Source organism: Miscanthus floridulus, chromosome 14, assembly GCF_019320115.1.
Source record: "Miscanthus floridulus cultivar M001 chromosome 14, ASM1932011v1, whole genome shotgun sequence".
In the NCBI taxonomy this organism is placed as follows: domain Eukaryota; kingdom Viridiplantae; phylum Streptophyta; class Magnoliopsida; order Poales; family Poaceae; genus Miscanthus; species Miscanthus floridulus.
The window spans coordinates 27,606,709-27,623,483 of record NC_089593.1 but is presented as its reverse complement, the minus strand read 5'-3'; the positions used below and the strand labels follow the sequence as shown (position 1 = coordinate 27,623,483).

The window sequence follows — 16,775 nt, the reverse complement described above, 5'->3', positions numbered from 1 at the left end:
TACAAAAGTCCCAAAAGTGATGGCCAGTAAATGTAGTTCTGAGGTCGGTGATGATGCTGTTCGAGAGACCGAATCTGTGGATGATATCTTCAAAGAGTTCGACTGCTTTTTTTGCAGTAGCCGAGATGAGCGGTTTATACTCGATCCACTTGGAGAACTTGTCGATGGCAACGTACACGTACCGGAAGCCACCTAGCGTTGGCTTGAAAGGCCCAATCATATCTAATCCCCAGCATGCGAAGGGCTAGGAAGCTGGGATGGTCTGCAGCTCTTGTGCCAGCACGTGTATTTGTTTGGTGAAAAATTGGCATCCTTCACAACGTCGGATGAGATCTTCTGCATTGGAGATGCCCATGGGCCAGTAAAAACTAGCTTGGAAAGCCTTGCCGACCAGTGTTCTCGAGGCCGCGTGGTTGCCACAGGAACCAGAGTGAATTTCGAGAAGTAGCTTCACTCCGTCTTCTTGGGTGATGCATTTTTGCAGTATCCCTTCCTTGGCACCTTTCCTCATCAAGTTGTCATCCACCAGCATGTAATGCTTGCTTCGATGAATTAGGCGTTCGGTTTCAATCTTATCGGCGGGTACTTCGGCTCTGGAGAGGTACTTGATGAACTGTTCCCTCCAATCGATGGTCGACAAAGGTACCGTAAGTACCAACTGCTCGGCGGGGGGAACTTCCTAAATTTCCTTATCTTCCTTAATGGATGGCGCCAAAAGATCTTGAATGAAGACCCCCGGTAGAATCACGGCGCGAGAAGAACCTAACTTGGATAAGTGGTCGACAAGCTAATTTTGATCGCGCACCACATGGTGGTACTCGATACCGTAGAATTTTCCTTCAAGCTTCCTGATTTTGGCGCAATACGCATCCATCTTCTCACTGGAGCAAGACCAGTCTTTATTGAGCTGATTGATGACCAGCGTGGAGTCCCCGTATACCATGACATGTTTGACGCTGAGCTCAACGGCTATACGGAGTTTATGAAGACATGCTTCATATTCGGTGGCGTTGTTGGAGGCCAAAAAGTGTATCCAGAGAACGTATCAGAGATTATCCTTGGTCAATGTAATGAACAGAATGCTCGCCCCAGCACCGTTGATGTTAAAGGCACCGTTGAAGTACATCACCCAGTGCTCGGGGTAGGTGGCGGCATTGGGCTCTTGGATCTCGGTCCATTCAGCGACGAAGTTAGCGAGCGTCTGAGACTTGATGGTAGGTGCCGAGCTCGATAGCCCACTTGATGATACAGCCGTTGGCCTCCTTGTTGTGTAGGATGTCTCCCAGAGGGAACTCAGTGACAACGGCAATCTTGTAATACTTGAAATAGTGACGGAGCTTGCGTGAAGTTATCTAGACGGCGTATAGCAGCTTCTTGACCTGAGGATAACGAGTCTTGGGCTTGTTAAGAACCTCACTGATGAAATATACCGGACGTTGCACCTTATAGGCGTGCCCGGTCTCCTCGTGTTTGACCACAATGGCTATGCTGACGATACGAGAAGTAGCGGCGATGTAGATTAGGAGAGTTTTGTCTAGCCGTGGCGCTGTCATGATCAGAGGCTTTGTTAGGAACAACTTGAGCTACTCGAAGGCTATGTCTGCCTCCTCCGACCAGGAAAAGCACTCAAAAGCCTTGAGGAGTTTGAAGAACGGTAGCCCTTTTTTGCTAAGGCGCGATATGAAGCGGCTTAAAGCAACCATGCAGCCTGTAAGCTTTTGTATATCCTTGACGCATGTTGGCCATTTCATGTTGGTGATGGTGGAGACCTTGTCAGGATTGGGCTCAATGCCTCGTGCGCTGACAATGTAGCCCAGGAGTATACCGGATGGAACTCCAAAGATACACTTTGAAGGGTTCAGCTTCCATCGGTACCTTTTAAGGTTGGCGAACATTTCTTCGAGGTCGGCGATAAGATCATCGGTGGTCTTGGACTTGACGACCACATCATCAATGTAAGCTTCGACGTTGTGGCTGATCTATTGATCAAGGCACATCTGAATAGCCCTTTGATAAGTCGCCTCGACGTTCTTGAGTCTGAAGGACATGGTGGTGTAGCAGTACACACCGAAGGGCGTGATGAACGACGTCTTGATCTGGTCTTCTTCCTTGAGGGAGATCTAGTGATAACCGGAGTAACAGTTAAGGAAGGAGAGCAGTTCATAGCCGGTGATGGAGTCTACAACCTCGTCTTTCCGAGGCAAACCAAAGGGGTCTTTAGGGCAGTGTTTGTTAAGATCAGTGTAATCAACGCACATTCTCTATTCTTTATTCTTTTTTTGAATGAGAATAGGGTTTGCTAACCACTCAGGATGATACACTTCTTTTATAAATTCGACAGCTAAGAGCCATTTTATTTCTACCCTAATAGCCTCCTTCTTGTCTGGCGCGAATCAGCGGAGTTTCTGCTTGATCGGTTTGGCGGTCAGTGAGACATTCAAGGAGCGCTCGATCTTCTCCCATGGTACCCCCGGCATGTCTGTAGGTTTCTAAGCAAACACGTCGGTGTTGGCACGTAGGAAGGAGACAAACGCGCTTTCCTATTTAGAGTCAAGGTGAGCCCCAATCTTTATGGTCTTGGAGGGGTCGTTGAGGCTGAGGCCAACCTCCTTGATTTCCTTAGATTTGGCAGAGGCACGAGGAGGCTCTAGCTCTAGGATCTCCATGTCATCGGCGGGCACCGTCTTGTCTTTGGTGACCATGCTAGCCATCTGGATGGAGAGGTTGGTAGCTTCGGTGAGGACGAGACTCTCTATCTCGCAGACGTAGGCGATGGAGAGGTTGGCCCATAGGGTTAGGACTCCTACAGGTGAAGGCATCTTCAGCACTAGATACGCGCAGTGCGGTACAGCCATGAACTTGGCCAGAGCTGGCCGACCAAGTATGGCGTGGTAGGCGGTGTTGAAATCAGCGACGTAAAAGTTGATGTGCTCAACGTGGTAGTTGCTTGCCGTGCTAAACTGTACTGGTAGGGTGATCTCTCCAAGTGGTTTGGAGGCCCTACTAGGTACCACACCCCAAAAGGAGGAGTCAGAGGGTGTGAGATCTGATAACCCGAGGCCTAGCTCCTTTAGGGCTTCGGCGAAGAGGAGATTCAGAGCGCTCCCACCATCGACGAGAACTTTTCTAAAAAGCACCTTCTGGACGGTTGCATCAAGGACAAGGGGCAAACGCCCTATGTAGGGGATGTCCACCCACTGGTCGGCCCTGCTGAAGGTGATGGGGACCCCAGACCATGGGCGATAGCTGAGGTTGGCGACGACGTCTTCCGTAGTGACGGCGAGCTTCCATTCTCTCCTGCTCTTGGTGGAGGCAAGGCCCCCAAAGATGGTGGCGACCACCTTGTCGTGGTCCTAGAAGGCATTGTCATTGCCCCTAGGTGGTCGGTGGCCTCTGGCTCTATCATTGGCGTCGTCGTCCAGCTTTTTATCCTAGAACTCCTTAGCCAAACCAAGGTAGTTCTTCATCTTGTGTTTGGCATTCTTATGGAGAGGGCATGAGCCGTCGAGGATCTTCTTGTATTGCTCATCGTAGTTGCGCTTGGCCCAAGGTTCATTGACGGCAGCGACGATGTGGTCTGGCCGATGGCGGTGATTTTGGCCAGACTTGGGTCCTTTAGGTCGATCACGACTGCTGTCACGATGGTAACTATGGTCGTCATAGCGGCAGTCGTTCTGGTGTTGGTCGTCGGGGCGGTCGTTGTAACGGCGTGTTGGGCGATGAGTGCCCGCATCCTCGTTGAAGCGCACCTTGGCTTCCTCGGCGTCGGCGTACTGGTTGGTGGTTGTGATCATCTCGCCAATCCTGGTAGGCGGCTTGCGGTTAAACTTGGAGTGAAGCTCACGGTAGTGGAGTCCTCGGATGGAGGCGGTGATGACCTCGGCTTCCGTGATGTTTGGAATAGAATTCATCATCTTGGGAAAGCGTCGGATGTAACTATGAAGGAGCTTGGATGGCTTTTGGTTGATGCGGTTCAGATCATGCTTGGTGCCCGGCTGAGTGCACGTAGCCATGTAATTGTTGGTGAAGACTTTTTTCAGCTCTTCCTAGGATCCGATGGAGTTTGGGGCAAGGCTTTGTAAACTAGCTCATGGTGGCTGGTGTGAGCATGATGGAAAGATAGTTCACCATGACATTGGTATCTCCTCCGGTGGTGTGGACAGCAGTGGCGTAAACATGTAGCCACTGTGTCAGGTTCATCCTTCCTTCGTAGGGCTCGACCCCAGTGATTTTTAAACTATGAGGCCACTGAAGTGTTTGGAGCACCCTTGTGAATGCTGGAGGCCCCTCGGGGTTGTCGGCACTGTTGTTTCCAGCGTTACCATCGGTGAGCGGCTCGAGAGCTGAGTCTGGGTTACCATACTCTTGCTTGTACTCCTGGCGGTGGCCTACTTCGTCCTCATGGCGACTGAAGTGGCATTCGTCAATGTGTTGTCATGCATCTCAAAGATTGTTGAGGTGCATTTGGACGTCCTGGTCGACCTCCTGGTCGGGTTGGCGGTGATGTTCAATGTGGTTGCCCCTAGCTCTGCCCTAGAGGGGTTGCCTATCATCGCGGCGCTGGTCGATGAAGCGACTTGGGCGGCGATCGGATCTTGTGGCAACTGATCGGTGAATCGAAGTTGTGGAGTATGAAGGTCTCTGTTCCTGGCGGATCTCATTGACCTGACAATGCGATGCTTTAAGCATTACGGCGACCTTGGCGACCTCTGGTGTCTATGGGAGCCGGGCGAGCTCGTTGGCGGCCACGGCCAGGTTGGCGCTTGGAGTCTTGTAGACGTCGTGGCCATCAACGTGGAGAAACTCGTTGTCGAGGTTGCGCTGGAGTGGCCTTCCTTGTGAGTTAAGCTGCTTCTCGGCCATCACAAGGGTAATCTTGTTTGCTCGGCGTTGTGCACGGTTGACGTTTTGGTTCTCGCGAGTGGCGCGTTCCTCCTCGGTTTCACCTTTCCGAGGGGGCTGTCGACGCTGATGTTGAAGATTACGCCACCACAGAACGGAGGGAGAGGAAGCTGCTCGGTGAAGGTTTTGGTGAGAGTCTCCGTAGAGCCCTAGGACTCAGAATCTGGATTCTCCTCTGGGATGGTCTGGAGGGACGCTCTGGAGCGTCGGCCGACATGGAGCATGTTGATGGCCGGCAGAGGCTGGTCGGTGATCTGGTTGCGAGAGGATGGACGTCTCCCACCTGGTCGGTGAATTTGCCCCTTAGGGCGTCTTGGAAGGTGGTGGCGACGTTAGTGAGCCCGAAGGGCAGAGCCGCAACTTCTGGAGTTTTCTGAGCAGTCTCTGGCAAATCTGGATCAGAGGGTGGTCGGCGCTGGGCCAGAGTGTGCAGAGCTGATTCGGCAATGGAGAGGCAATCGGTGAGCTTCAGACCAACATGATCGATTGATGCGACCAAATCATCATTGTTGATTTGCCTCCTCTGGTAGCGAGGAAGTGGGCGGCGAGTTGTTGATGAAGGCGACCTCGGAGGTGGTTCCGAGATTGGATCTACAGTCACAGGTGCGGGGGTGATCGGCGTAGAATTGATCTGCACCGGCTCGAGGAGCTCTCCGACTCCGTCAGCGTTGATGATCCACGAGATCGACCTAACCATAAAGATCTGGCCGGGCTACGGGAGGGACGAAGAGCCTGCGAAAAAAGCCATCTTGTTCGACAAGGAAACAACACGCAGTCCCCTACCTGGCGCGCCAACTGTCGACAAAATATCGTCGACAGGATATCATCGGCAGTCCTCTGAGGGGTATCTCACGAAGGTAGATTGATCAGCAGAGAAGCATGAGATCAAGAACAAGAAGGCAACAGAGACACACGAGTTAGACAGGTTCAGGCCATCAGTATGACGTAATACCCTACTCTTGTGGTCTATTGGTTTGTATTAGCTATCGTATGATATTGCGTGAGTTTGGAGGGGTCCCTGCCCTCCTTATATAGTCCGGGAGCAGGGTTACAAGTCGGTTAGATCTGAGAGATAACCGAAAAGTAATAACTGATTACATGAATCTTGGGATCATACATATCCTAACAGATCTCATAGTATCTTCATGATATCTTCCAGATGTCTTGCGGGAGACGCCGAGCAGAGTCGTGCCCCGCAAGGCTTCGTCCTGTGGGCTGGGCTGCCCCTGAGGGCGCAGCCCATGTGGTCTACCGTGGGTATCCAGGGTCGTATCCGCCACAACACGGCCGGCAAGGCTCCAACGGGCGTGACCTCGTCGTGCGGATGCGGCTCCGGTTGGCATGACCTTGTCGTGCGGATGCTGCCTGTGTCGTGCTATGTCATCGTCGTGCTGCGCCCATGCTGTGCTGAGCAGTGACGCTGCCGTGCGGTGCTACTGCCGTTGCGTGCTGCGCTACCCCGCGGCTGCCTGTGCCGTTGGCATGCTGTGCTTGCATCTCTCGCTCAATCTCATTGCCTGCTCTCTCTGTTCGTGGCTTACATGGAGAGCAGCAGCCGCCGCCGACCAAAATTCATGAGCTCCACTGCACCATCCCCAAATTAGTCACAACCATAGCTTCACCTTGAGCCTCTCGACATCTCAGGCCTAGCCTCACTGAGTTTCGTCCGAGGTAAAGGCTGCTGTGGACATTTTTCGCATCACCGTCGCCATAGACGAGCCAAAAATAGAGCTCCCTTCGCCTATCAAATTCGGCCGGCTCAAAGCCTCCTAGTTCAATTCCTTGCACCAGTGGGTAGGTATGGAAGTTGCCTAGCTAACGAACCCACAACGAGAGCCAGCAGTGCCCTGTCGTCAATGAATTTTGGAAATTCATCGCCCCTGCTACTTCCACGGCCACCAGGACGCCGTCATGTAAAGTTTTACTTTTGAGTCATGCAAAGTTTTACTTTGGGTCATGCAAAGTTTTCTGTAATCCCGTTTTATGTCGCAGTTAGTTCGTGAGGCCACTGGAGTTGATCCAGGGCTCGGTGTTGTCCATCGCCATCCTCCATGGAAACGACGAACAGAGAGAGCAGGCAGGGAGAGTGAGCGAGTGATGCAGGCACAGCATGGGCGCAACACGACGCAGGCAGCAACGAGGCAACGCAACACTGCTCGGCTAGTGGCGAGGCGCGGGAACAAAGGGTTGGGGAAGGACAGGTCGGTTCGGCGACGGCCTGCTCATGCGGGCCATGAAGGTGATGGCGCTGCTGGAGATGCGGGACGGTGCGAGGCACGGCGCGGCTGCTGCTGGGGCATGTACACCGTCGTGGGTGACTTGTACGTGGTAGCGCTTGGGTTCAAGGCGCGGCATGGATTGGGCCGCGTCCACCCAACAAGGCTGTGCTCGCTCGGCGTGGCCCACTCGTCAATCATCCACATCAGCATTAGAGTCCACCTGAGCGCGCCAGCGTGGCAAAACCACCTAGCAAAACCACCTAGGGGCTAAATTGATCGGTTTTGCAAACTTTAATATGTTTAATACCTGATTTTATACTTTAGGGGTTAAAGTAGACACCTCTCAAACATCAGAGTGTGCAGACTGGTTTCCAGTCAAAAAGCACTAAACGGCTACTTTGTTTTTCATTTTCTTCTTCGAATAAAACTCCGTAAAATCTTTTGCTGTTCTTTAAAAAAAAATAAAAAAAAAACTTAAGCGACGGTGGGCCCGGCGGGCTGGCCCCTTCACTTCATGCCAACGATTGGTACGGTCGCCGGAGCGGAGATCCTCGCGCTCCAGTCCTCTCTCGGAGTCGGAGGTCACGGTGTCTGGCGGCGGCGGCGGCGGCGCCGCAAGGGGCGAACGAGATGGGTAGAAAAGCATCACGGCCGGGTTTCGCCGCCCACCCGCCCAGTTCCTGGGCGCCGGCGCCTGCCCGAAGCGCAGTAGATCCGGCGGGATCGATCCCCATTCCGGCTCTGGGTAAATCAGGAGCCGCGCTCGCCGTCCCGGCGCCGCTGCCTGGTCCCGTTCCCGTCCAAGCATACTAGATGTTCTGGACTTCTGGCAGCGAACCAGACCGGGAAGGTGAAGTTCCACTCCGCCGTGTTTGTCACGGTGCCGTGCGGTGCGCGCTCGCCGTCGCTACCTGCCTGCACCGCGTCAGGTAAGAAAATGCCAATGCCATGATCCCAATCGTCCTGTGCTATACAATTCATTGCCTGAAACTTTTGGTGTAGCTTCAGTTTGTGTCACTAGTCTGTCAACTAGGAATAGATGTGCCGTACGTTACTCGTTAGTCCAATCAGTCAATGCTGAACCCGGCGCAGACCCAAGTGATGGGACAAAGGAAAATATCAACCAAGAAAATTAATGTTTCTAACTTTGACTGAGAAGTGAGAACCATCACAGGTATTTTGAGGAATTTTAAACCACTGGCTAAGAAGATGTAAGATGTAGCTAAATTAATGGTCAAAGCTCAAGAGAAGACGAGGTGAGTATAAGAATCCACTACTCTAGCTTTGAGTTGGGTCATTCTCACACGCACAAGAAACAGACTATGCAGTACATACATTAAAGAGCCAATCAGATGGCAACCTCATGCACTAATCTTGTTTTTGTTTAGCATGGCAAGTTTAAAGCCACTCTCTAAACCTTCAAAGCTGCAGGCTTTTATCATCACAACCTTAGAGCCACTGGTGGAGCTTAGTTAGGGATATAATTTTAGCAGAATTTGGAAGTTTCTCTTGCAAATATTTCAGCAAAATTCCTGACACAACTAAAGAATGAGACAGCATTGGCTTGCAAAACACGAGAATAGGAAACGAGGGACCATTCTACAACCCTGCCAGCTTCTCAAATACCATTCTGTGCTGGCCCCATGGTCCAGCCTTTGCTCACGTTTCTCAGCTCCAACAGCTTTGGATCTCCCTCACACAAGAGTAAATGGTGTTGTACGCCAATCAGTCAATGTGTATCCAACCTTAACCCCCGGGAAGGGGCACTAGAGAAACATCAACAAAATTACAAGAATTCACTTCACAGTAGCCTTGGGTGTATCTGAATCACATTTCCCGACAAAACCCAAGGAAGCCATGGGCGAGCACTCCCAGAACTCAAAATCCTAGAGAGGGAGAAAAAATATCTACAACAACAACAACAACAACATAGCCTTTCAGTCCCAAGTAAGTTGGGGTAGGCTAGAGTTGAAACCCACCAAAAGCCCCAAGTCATGGTTCAGGCACTTCAATAGCTGCTTTTTAAGTACTCCTATTCAAACATAGATCTCTAGGTATATCCCAAGCTTTCAAATATCTTTTTATTGCCTCCCCCATGTCAATTTTGGTCTTCCTCTACCTCTCCTCATATTATTAGCTTGGCTTAGGACTCCACAATGCACTGGTGCATCTGGAGGTCTCCTTTGGACATGGCCAACCACCTCAACCGATGTTGAACAAGATTTTCTTCAATTGGTACTACCTCTAGGCGATCACGTATATTATCGTTTCGAACTCGGTCCATTCTTGTGTGACCGCAAATCCATCGCAACATACGCATTTCTGCAACACTCAGTTGTTGAACATGTCTAATCTTTGTAGGCCAACATTCTGCTCCATATAACATAGCCGGTCTAATCGCCATTTTATAGAACTTGTCTTTTAGCTTTTGTGGTACCCTCTTGTCACAGAGAATGCCAGAAACTTGTTGGCACTTGATCCACCCTGCTTTGATTCTATGGCTAACGTCCGCATCAATATCTCCATCCCTCTGTAGCATCGATCCCAGATACCAAAAGGTATCCTTCTTAGGCACTACTTGACTTTCCAAACTCACATCTCCCTCCTCATGTACAACTCCGCCAAAGTCGCATCTCATGTATTCGGTTTTAGTTCTGCTTAATCTAAAACCTTTAGACTCAAGGGTCTGCCGCCGTAACTCTAGTTTCATATTTACTCCCATCTGGCTTTCGTCCACTAACACTACATCATCAGCGAACAACATACACCAAGGGATATCCCCTTGTATGTTTCTGGTAACCTCATCCATTGCCAAGGCAAAGAGATACGGGCTTAAGGCTGACCCTTGATGAAGTCCAATTTTAATCGAAAAATAATCTGTGTTACCATCGTTTGTTTGAACACTAGTCACTACATTGTTGTACATGTCCTTGATGAGGGTCACGTACTTTGATGGGACTTTATGTTTGTCCAAAGACCACCACATAATATTTCTTGGTATCTTGTCATAAGGCTTCTCTAAGTCAATGAAAACCAAGTGGAGGTCCTTCTTCTGCTCTCTAAACCACTCCATAACCTGTCTTATTAAGAATATTGCTTCTGTGGTTGACCTTCTGGGCATAAAACCAAATTGGTTTGTTGATATCTGCATCGTTCCTCGCAGGCGCTGCTCGATGACTCTCTCCCATAACTTCATAGCGTGGCTCATCAACTTAATTCTCCGATAATTAGTACAAATTTGGATATCTTCCTTGTTCTTGTAGATTGGTACCAATATGCTTCTTCTCCACTCCTCAGGCATCTTGTTCGATCGAAAGATATTGTTGAACATTTTGGTTAGTCATACTATAGCTATATCCCCGAGACATCTCCACACCTTGATTGGGATACCATCAGGGCCCATCGCTTTGCCCCCTTTCATCCTTCTCAAGGCTTCTCTGATCTCCGATTCTTGAATCCTCTGCACAAAGCGCCTGTTAGTGTCATCAAACGAGTCGTCCAGCTGAACGGTGGTGTTCTCGTTCTCATCATTGAACAATTTATCAAAATACTCTTGCCATCTATGTCTGATCTCATCCTCCTTCACCAAGAGCTGCTCCCTCTCATCATTTATGCACTTGGCTTGGTTGAAGTCCCTTGTCTTCCTATCGCGAGCCCTAGCCATCCTATAAATGTCCTTCTCTCCTTCATTCGTACTCAAACGTCGGTAAAGGTCCTCATAGGCCCGCCCATTTGCCTCACTCACCGCTCGTTTTGCAGTCTTCTTTGCTACCTTGTACTTCTCTATGTTGTTTGCACACCTGTCTTGATACAAGCGCTTATAGCACTCCTTCTTTTCCTTGATAGCCTTTTGAACATCTTTATTCCACCACCAAGTGTCTTTCGAGTCGCATCCGTTCCCTTTGGTCACTCCAAGCACCTCTGAAGCAACCTTCCGAACGCATGTTGCCATCTTCTCCCACATGCTGTTTGCATCGCCTTCATCATTCCAAGGGCCCTCTTCAATGACCTTTTCCTTAAAGACCTTTGATGCCTCCCCTTCTAATTTCCACCACTTCGTTCTAGCAACCCTAGCTTGTTTGTTCCCACAAGCTTGCACCAGAAAGCTGAAGTCAGCCACCACCAGCTTGTGTTGAGCGACCACATATTCTCTAGGTATCACACAACAGTAGGCGGTGTTGTACGTCATCGGTCAGTCAACGCTGGACCCAACCCAAACCCAAGAGAAGGGGCACCACCAGAAACGCCTCAACAAACGATCTGTGCTAACCATGGCTTCTTCCTTTGGCTGCTGCTGCTGCTGCCAGTCTTGTTCTTGTTCTCCTTTCTTGATGTGCCACTGGCCGCCGCCACCACTGCCACACAGCCCCTTCCAATAAACACAACACAAGGAGATATCATGCGGGATATTGCGAGTCTGGTGAACTCTGAATCCGCCAACACCAGGTGGAACACTTATGACCAGAATCCATGCAACTGGGAAGGAATCAGTTGCACAAATTCCAGTTCTTTCTCGGCCATCACTAGCATCATCTTGTCCAACTATGGCCTATCCAACTCCTCCATCTTTGCCCCCCTTTGCCATCTTGACACCTTGCGGAATCTTGATCTTTCCCGAAATTCATTCACAAATTTGTCCGCCCAGTTCTTCGCCTCTTCTTCTTGCTCCATGAAGGAAGGGTTGCAGTCACTTAATCTAAGCACCAATCGTTTGGCTAATTCTCTCAGTGATTTATCCGGCTTCCCCTAGCTAGAAGTTCTTTATTTGTCCTTCAATTCCTTTCCCAGTAGAAATCTGAGTGCAGACTTGGGTTCTTTTCACAAATTAAATAGCTTCAACGCTAGTACCAATAACTTGAATGGTGATGTTCCTACCAGTATGGTTGGCTCTTTAGCAGAGTTGGTATTGTCTAGTAATCAACTGAGTGGTTTAATTCCTCCAGGTTTGTTTAAATATGAAAATCTTACTCTGCTAGATCTCAGCCAGAATTATCTAACTGGTGTTGACCCAGATAAGTTCATGAGTCTCTCCAAGCTGGAGACTTTGCTCCTTTCAGGCAATGAACTGATTGGGGAAATACCAGCGAGTCTGTCGAATGTGACAACGCTGACTAGGTTTGCAGCCAACCAGAGCAGTTTGTCTAGTCCAGTCGCCAGCTGGATTACCAACATGTAAGGATGTTGGATCTGAGTTACAACAATCTGAGTGGGACGATCCCCTTTGATTTCCTCTCGCATCAAGGGTTGCAGACTGTTGATCTTACCAGCTACCTGCTTAATGGGGCTATTCCCCGCAATTTATCTCAAAGCCTCTACCGCTTGAGGCTTGGTGGAAACCAGCTTGGTGAGAACATCCCAGAGTCAATTTGTGATACCATGGACATGACTTCTCTTGAGCTGGATGATAATCAGTTGACAGGAAATATACCTTCAGAGCTTGGCAAATGCAAGAGCTTGTCGTTGTTGAATCTGGCATCAAATAGTTTGAATGGTTCAGTGCCTGATTCCATAGGGAATCTTGACAAACTGGTAGTTTTGAAGCTTCAAAAAAAAACAGCAGTAGGCGGTGTTGTATGTCATCGGTCAGTCAACGCTGGACCGAACCCAAACCCACGAGAAGGGGCACCACCAGAAACGCCTCAACAAAATCGTGAGCAGACTTGGGGTCTCCCTCTCTGAAGCACAACACTTCTCATTCCCAACAAAACCCATGGAGGAAGCCATGGGCGAGCACACCCAGCACTCAAAATCCTAGAGGGGAAAAAAGATCTCGTCTTTTTCTTCCTTCCTTCCCCTGCTACTCGAGCTGGTGGAGGTCAGCTGGGATTGAGGAGGAGGGAAAGAGGCGAGGCGGTTAATCAAGCGGGAGGCCAACAACTGGGGGGATGGCCATGGTGGAGAGGAGGTATGGTCCCTGTGCCAGCGATGGCTTCTTCCTCCTACGGCTGCTGCTGCCGTTCTTGTTCGTCTTCTCCTTTCTTGATGTGCCACCGGCCACCGCCGCCACCGCCACCACCACCACGCAATCGTCTCCACTGAACGACACGCAAAAGTCCATCATGAATGATATTGCGAGTCTGGTTAACTCTGAATCCGGCAACACCAGGTGGAACACTGCAGAGAATCTATGCAACTGGAAAGGAATCAGTTGCATAAATTCCAGTTCTTCCTCGGTCATCACTAGCATCGCCTTGACCAACTATGGCTTATCCGACTCCTCCATCTTTGCCCACCTTTGCCGGCTTGACACCTTGCAGTCCCTTGACCTCTCCCGAAATTCGTTCACAAATTTGTCCGCCCAGTTCTTCGCCAATTCTTCTTGCTCCATGAAAGAAGGGTTGCAGTCACTTAATCTGAGCACCAATCAGTTGGCTAATTCGCTCAGTGATTTATCCCACTTCCCCCAGCTGGAAGTTCTTGACTTGTCCTTCAATTCCTTTGCCAGCAGAAATCTGAGTGCAGACTTGGGTGATTTTCCCAAATTAAGGAGCTTCAACGCTAGTACCAATAACTTGAATGGTGAGGTTCCTACCAGTATGGTCGGCCCTTTGCTGGAGTTGGTATTGTGTGGTAATCAACTGAGTGGTTCAATTCCTCTGGGTTTGTTTAGATATGAAAATCTCACTCTCCTAGATCTCAGCCAGAATGCTCTGACTGGTGTTGTCCCAGATAAGTTCATGAGTCTCCCCAAGCTCGAGACTTTGCTTCTTTCAGGCAATAAACTGATTGGGGAAATACCAGCGAGCCTCTCAAATGTGACAACGCTGGCTAGGTTTGCAGCCAACCAGAATAATTTTACTGGTCCAATCGCCAGCTGGATTACCAAGCATGTAAGGATGTTGGATCTGAGTTACAACAATCTGAATGGCACGATCCCCTTTGATTTCCTCTCGCATCAATGGTTGCAGACTGTTGATCTTACCAACAACATGCTTAATGGGGCTATTCCCCGCAATTTATCGCAAAGCCTCTACCGCTTGAGGCTTGGTGGAAACAAGCTTGGTGAGAACATCCCTGAGTCAATTTGTGATACAATGGGCATGACTTATCTTGAGTTGGATGGTAATCAGTTGACAGGAAATATACCTTCAGAGTTTGGCAAATGCAATAGCTTGTCACTGTTGAATTTAGCATCAAATCGTTTGCAGGGTTCAGTGCCCTCTCCTATCGGTGAACTTGACAAACTGGTAGTTCTGAAGCTTCAAAATAACAGCCTCATCGGACCTATTCCAAGTACATTTTCCGATTTGAAAATCCTGAGCACATTGAATCTTAGTCAGAATTCACTCAGTGGAGGGATACCAAGCGGAATTTTCGAGCTGGCAAAGCTTTCAAACTTGTATTTGCAGGGCAACAATATCAGTGGGCATATTCCGATCTCAATCAGTTCATCGAAGTATCTAATCGAGCTCAATCTGGGTGATAATGCTCTGACTGGTACCATTCCAACCATGCCAACCACTGTGACTACATCTCTTCTTAATCTTAGTCATAACCATCTTAACGGGCCTATTCCTTCAAACATCAACTCTTTAAGTGAATTAGAGATTCTTGATCTTTCACACAACAACCTGTCTGGTGATGTCCCATCTTCACTAGGGACCCTGCAAAGCCTGACACTGCTGGAGCTTTCTTATAATGATCTTTCTGGATCTGTTCCTAAATTCCGCCAAAATCAAAATGTGGACATTGATATTGTCGGGAATCCTGATCTTGTAAATGGTACAGGAAACAATAATGACACTCCTACTACTGGTAAGAAAAAGAGGCACAATTTTGTCATCATCTTCACTATTTGTGGCGCTATTTTTGGATTATGTGCGCCTGCTGCTATTGTTATGATCTTATCAAAGGGAATATATCGTGTTGAAGGTGAAAGGATACCTGCTGGGGAGGGTGTTTCTCAAATCATTAATGGCACCTTCATAAGTATGAACAGCACCAACACCGCTACACTTGAGTACATGAAAGAAAAGCGGGATGACTGGCGAATCACTCCTTTCCAAGCTCTGAACTTCGAGGTTGCCGACATACCTCAGGGACTAACAGAGGAGAACCTCGTTGGCAGTGGTGGCTCAGGGCATGTGTACCGCGTCACATACACCAACCGGTACAACAGCAGAACTGGGGTGGTGGCTGTGAAGCAAATACGAAGCTTTGGGTCCCTGGACGAGAAGCTGGAGCGTGAGTTTGAATCCGAGGCTCGCATCCTATGCAACATCCGGCACAACAACATTATCAAGCTGCTGTGCTGCCTCTCTAGCGCAGATTCCAAACTCCTTGTGTATGACTACATGGACAACGGCAGCCTGGACAAATGGCTCCATGGCAACTACGTCCTCCGTGCAGGGAATTCTTTGGCGATGGCATGGCCTGTGCAGCGTGTGCCGTTGGACTGGCCAACAAGGCTCTTAGTGGCTGTTGGGGCTGCGCAGGGCCTGTGCTACATGCACCACGAGTGCTCACCACCCATCGTTCACCGAGACATCAAGACGAGCAATATCCTGCTGGACTCGGAGTTCCGGGCTAAGATCGCAGACTTTGGGGTGTCTAGAATGTTGGTCAGGGCAGGGGAGCCCAATACGATGTCTGCGGTGGCCGGATCATTTGGCTACATGGCTCCTGGTAAGGTTCTGGTTTTTTTGGGTTATTTCGGCAGATTCATTTGGCCGGATCATTTGGCGGGCCTGGTGCAAGCGGTAGAGTCTTACCGCCTGTGACCGGAAGGTCCCGGGTTCGAGTCGCGGTCTCCTCGCATTGCACAAGCGAGGGTAAGGCTTGCCACTGACACCCTTCCCCAGACCCCGCACAGAGCGGGAGCTCTCTGCACTGGGTACGCCCTTTATTTCGGCAGATTACACTCTCATTTTGCCCCTGTCTGTAGAGTAACTGGAGTAATAGGCTTGTAGCTACTGTCTGTATCATAAGTTCTAGTATGGCTGGACCTTATGCAATATATATATTTTTTTTCATGTTTGTCTGCAGAGTATGCTTACACTAGGAAGGTGAACGAGAAGGTGGATGTATATAGCTTTGGGGTCGTGCTCTTGGAGCTCACAACAAGCAAGAAGGCTAATGATGGTGGTGAGCTTGGTTGTCTTGCAGAATGGGCTCACCACCATTACCAATCAGGGGCGAGCATCCTCAATGTCATAGACAAGAGCATCAGATATGCAGGGTACCCTAACGAGATTGAGACCGCGTTCAGGCTAGGCGTCGAATGCACCGGCATCTTGCCATCGCCGCGGCCAACTATGAAGGACGTGCTGCAGATTCTGCTCAAGTGCAGTGAGCGGACACTCCGGAAAAGCAGAATGGAGTGTAGCATGGAGTTAGAAGCAGCTCCATTCTTGCTCCCATAGCGAGCCCTCTTTATATATTTGCATTCACTTTCCTTTCATTTTCGAACCTTTGCATTTAATTTGTTGCCAATTTGCTTTGGAGCAAAATCTCCATAGATTGACCTCCGTTGTACAAGAAGCCCAAGGTTTAATTCCCCAACAATGGAAACAATCATGTGTTTTTTTGCCCTTTGCTTCCATGAATTGTCTTGAAGAACTGAGATTTTTATTGAGATGGTGGGTGCGAAACAAAAGACCAAACTGAAACGATTCCTAGGTTCTAGAAACCGGAAGTTTCTTAAACTTAAATACA

At 49.4% G+C, this 16,775-nt stretch overlaps 1 protein-coding gene and 1 pseudogene across 2 annotated transcripts; both read left to right on the top strand.

Annotated features, from left to right (window-relative positions):
- The first annotated feature begins 11,520 nt into the window (after positions 1-11,520).
- On the top strand, positions 11,521-12,800 carry LOC136503249 (leucine-rich repeat receptor-like tyrosine-protein kinase PXC3; annotated as a pseudogene).
- A 4-nt stretch (positions 12,801-12,804) lies between these two features.
- Positions 12,805-16,614, top strand: LOC136505335 (MDIS1-interacting receptor like kinase 1-like). 2 transcript variants are annotated; one of them, XM_066500484.1, is made up of 3 exons: positions 12,805-14,876; positions 14,994-15,746; positions 16,107-16,614. In XM_066500484.1, the coding sequence occupies exons 1-3, from the start codon at positions 13,007-13,009 to the stop codon at positions 16,481-16,483; spliced, it is 3,000 nt and encodes a 999-aa protein (XP_066356581.1). In that variant the 5' UTR covers positions 12,805-13,006; the 3' UTR covers positions 16,484-16,614. The 2 variants fall into 2 exon arrangements, with proteins under 2 accessions (XP_066356581.1, XP_066356580.1); XM_066500483.1 differs by having other exon boundaries at positions 12,805-15,746.
- Positions 16,615-16,775: the final 161 nt, after the last annotated feature.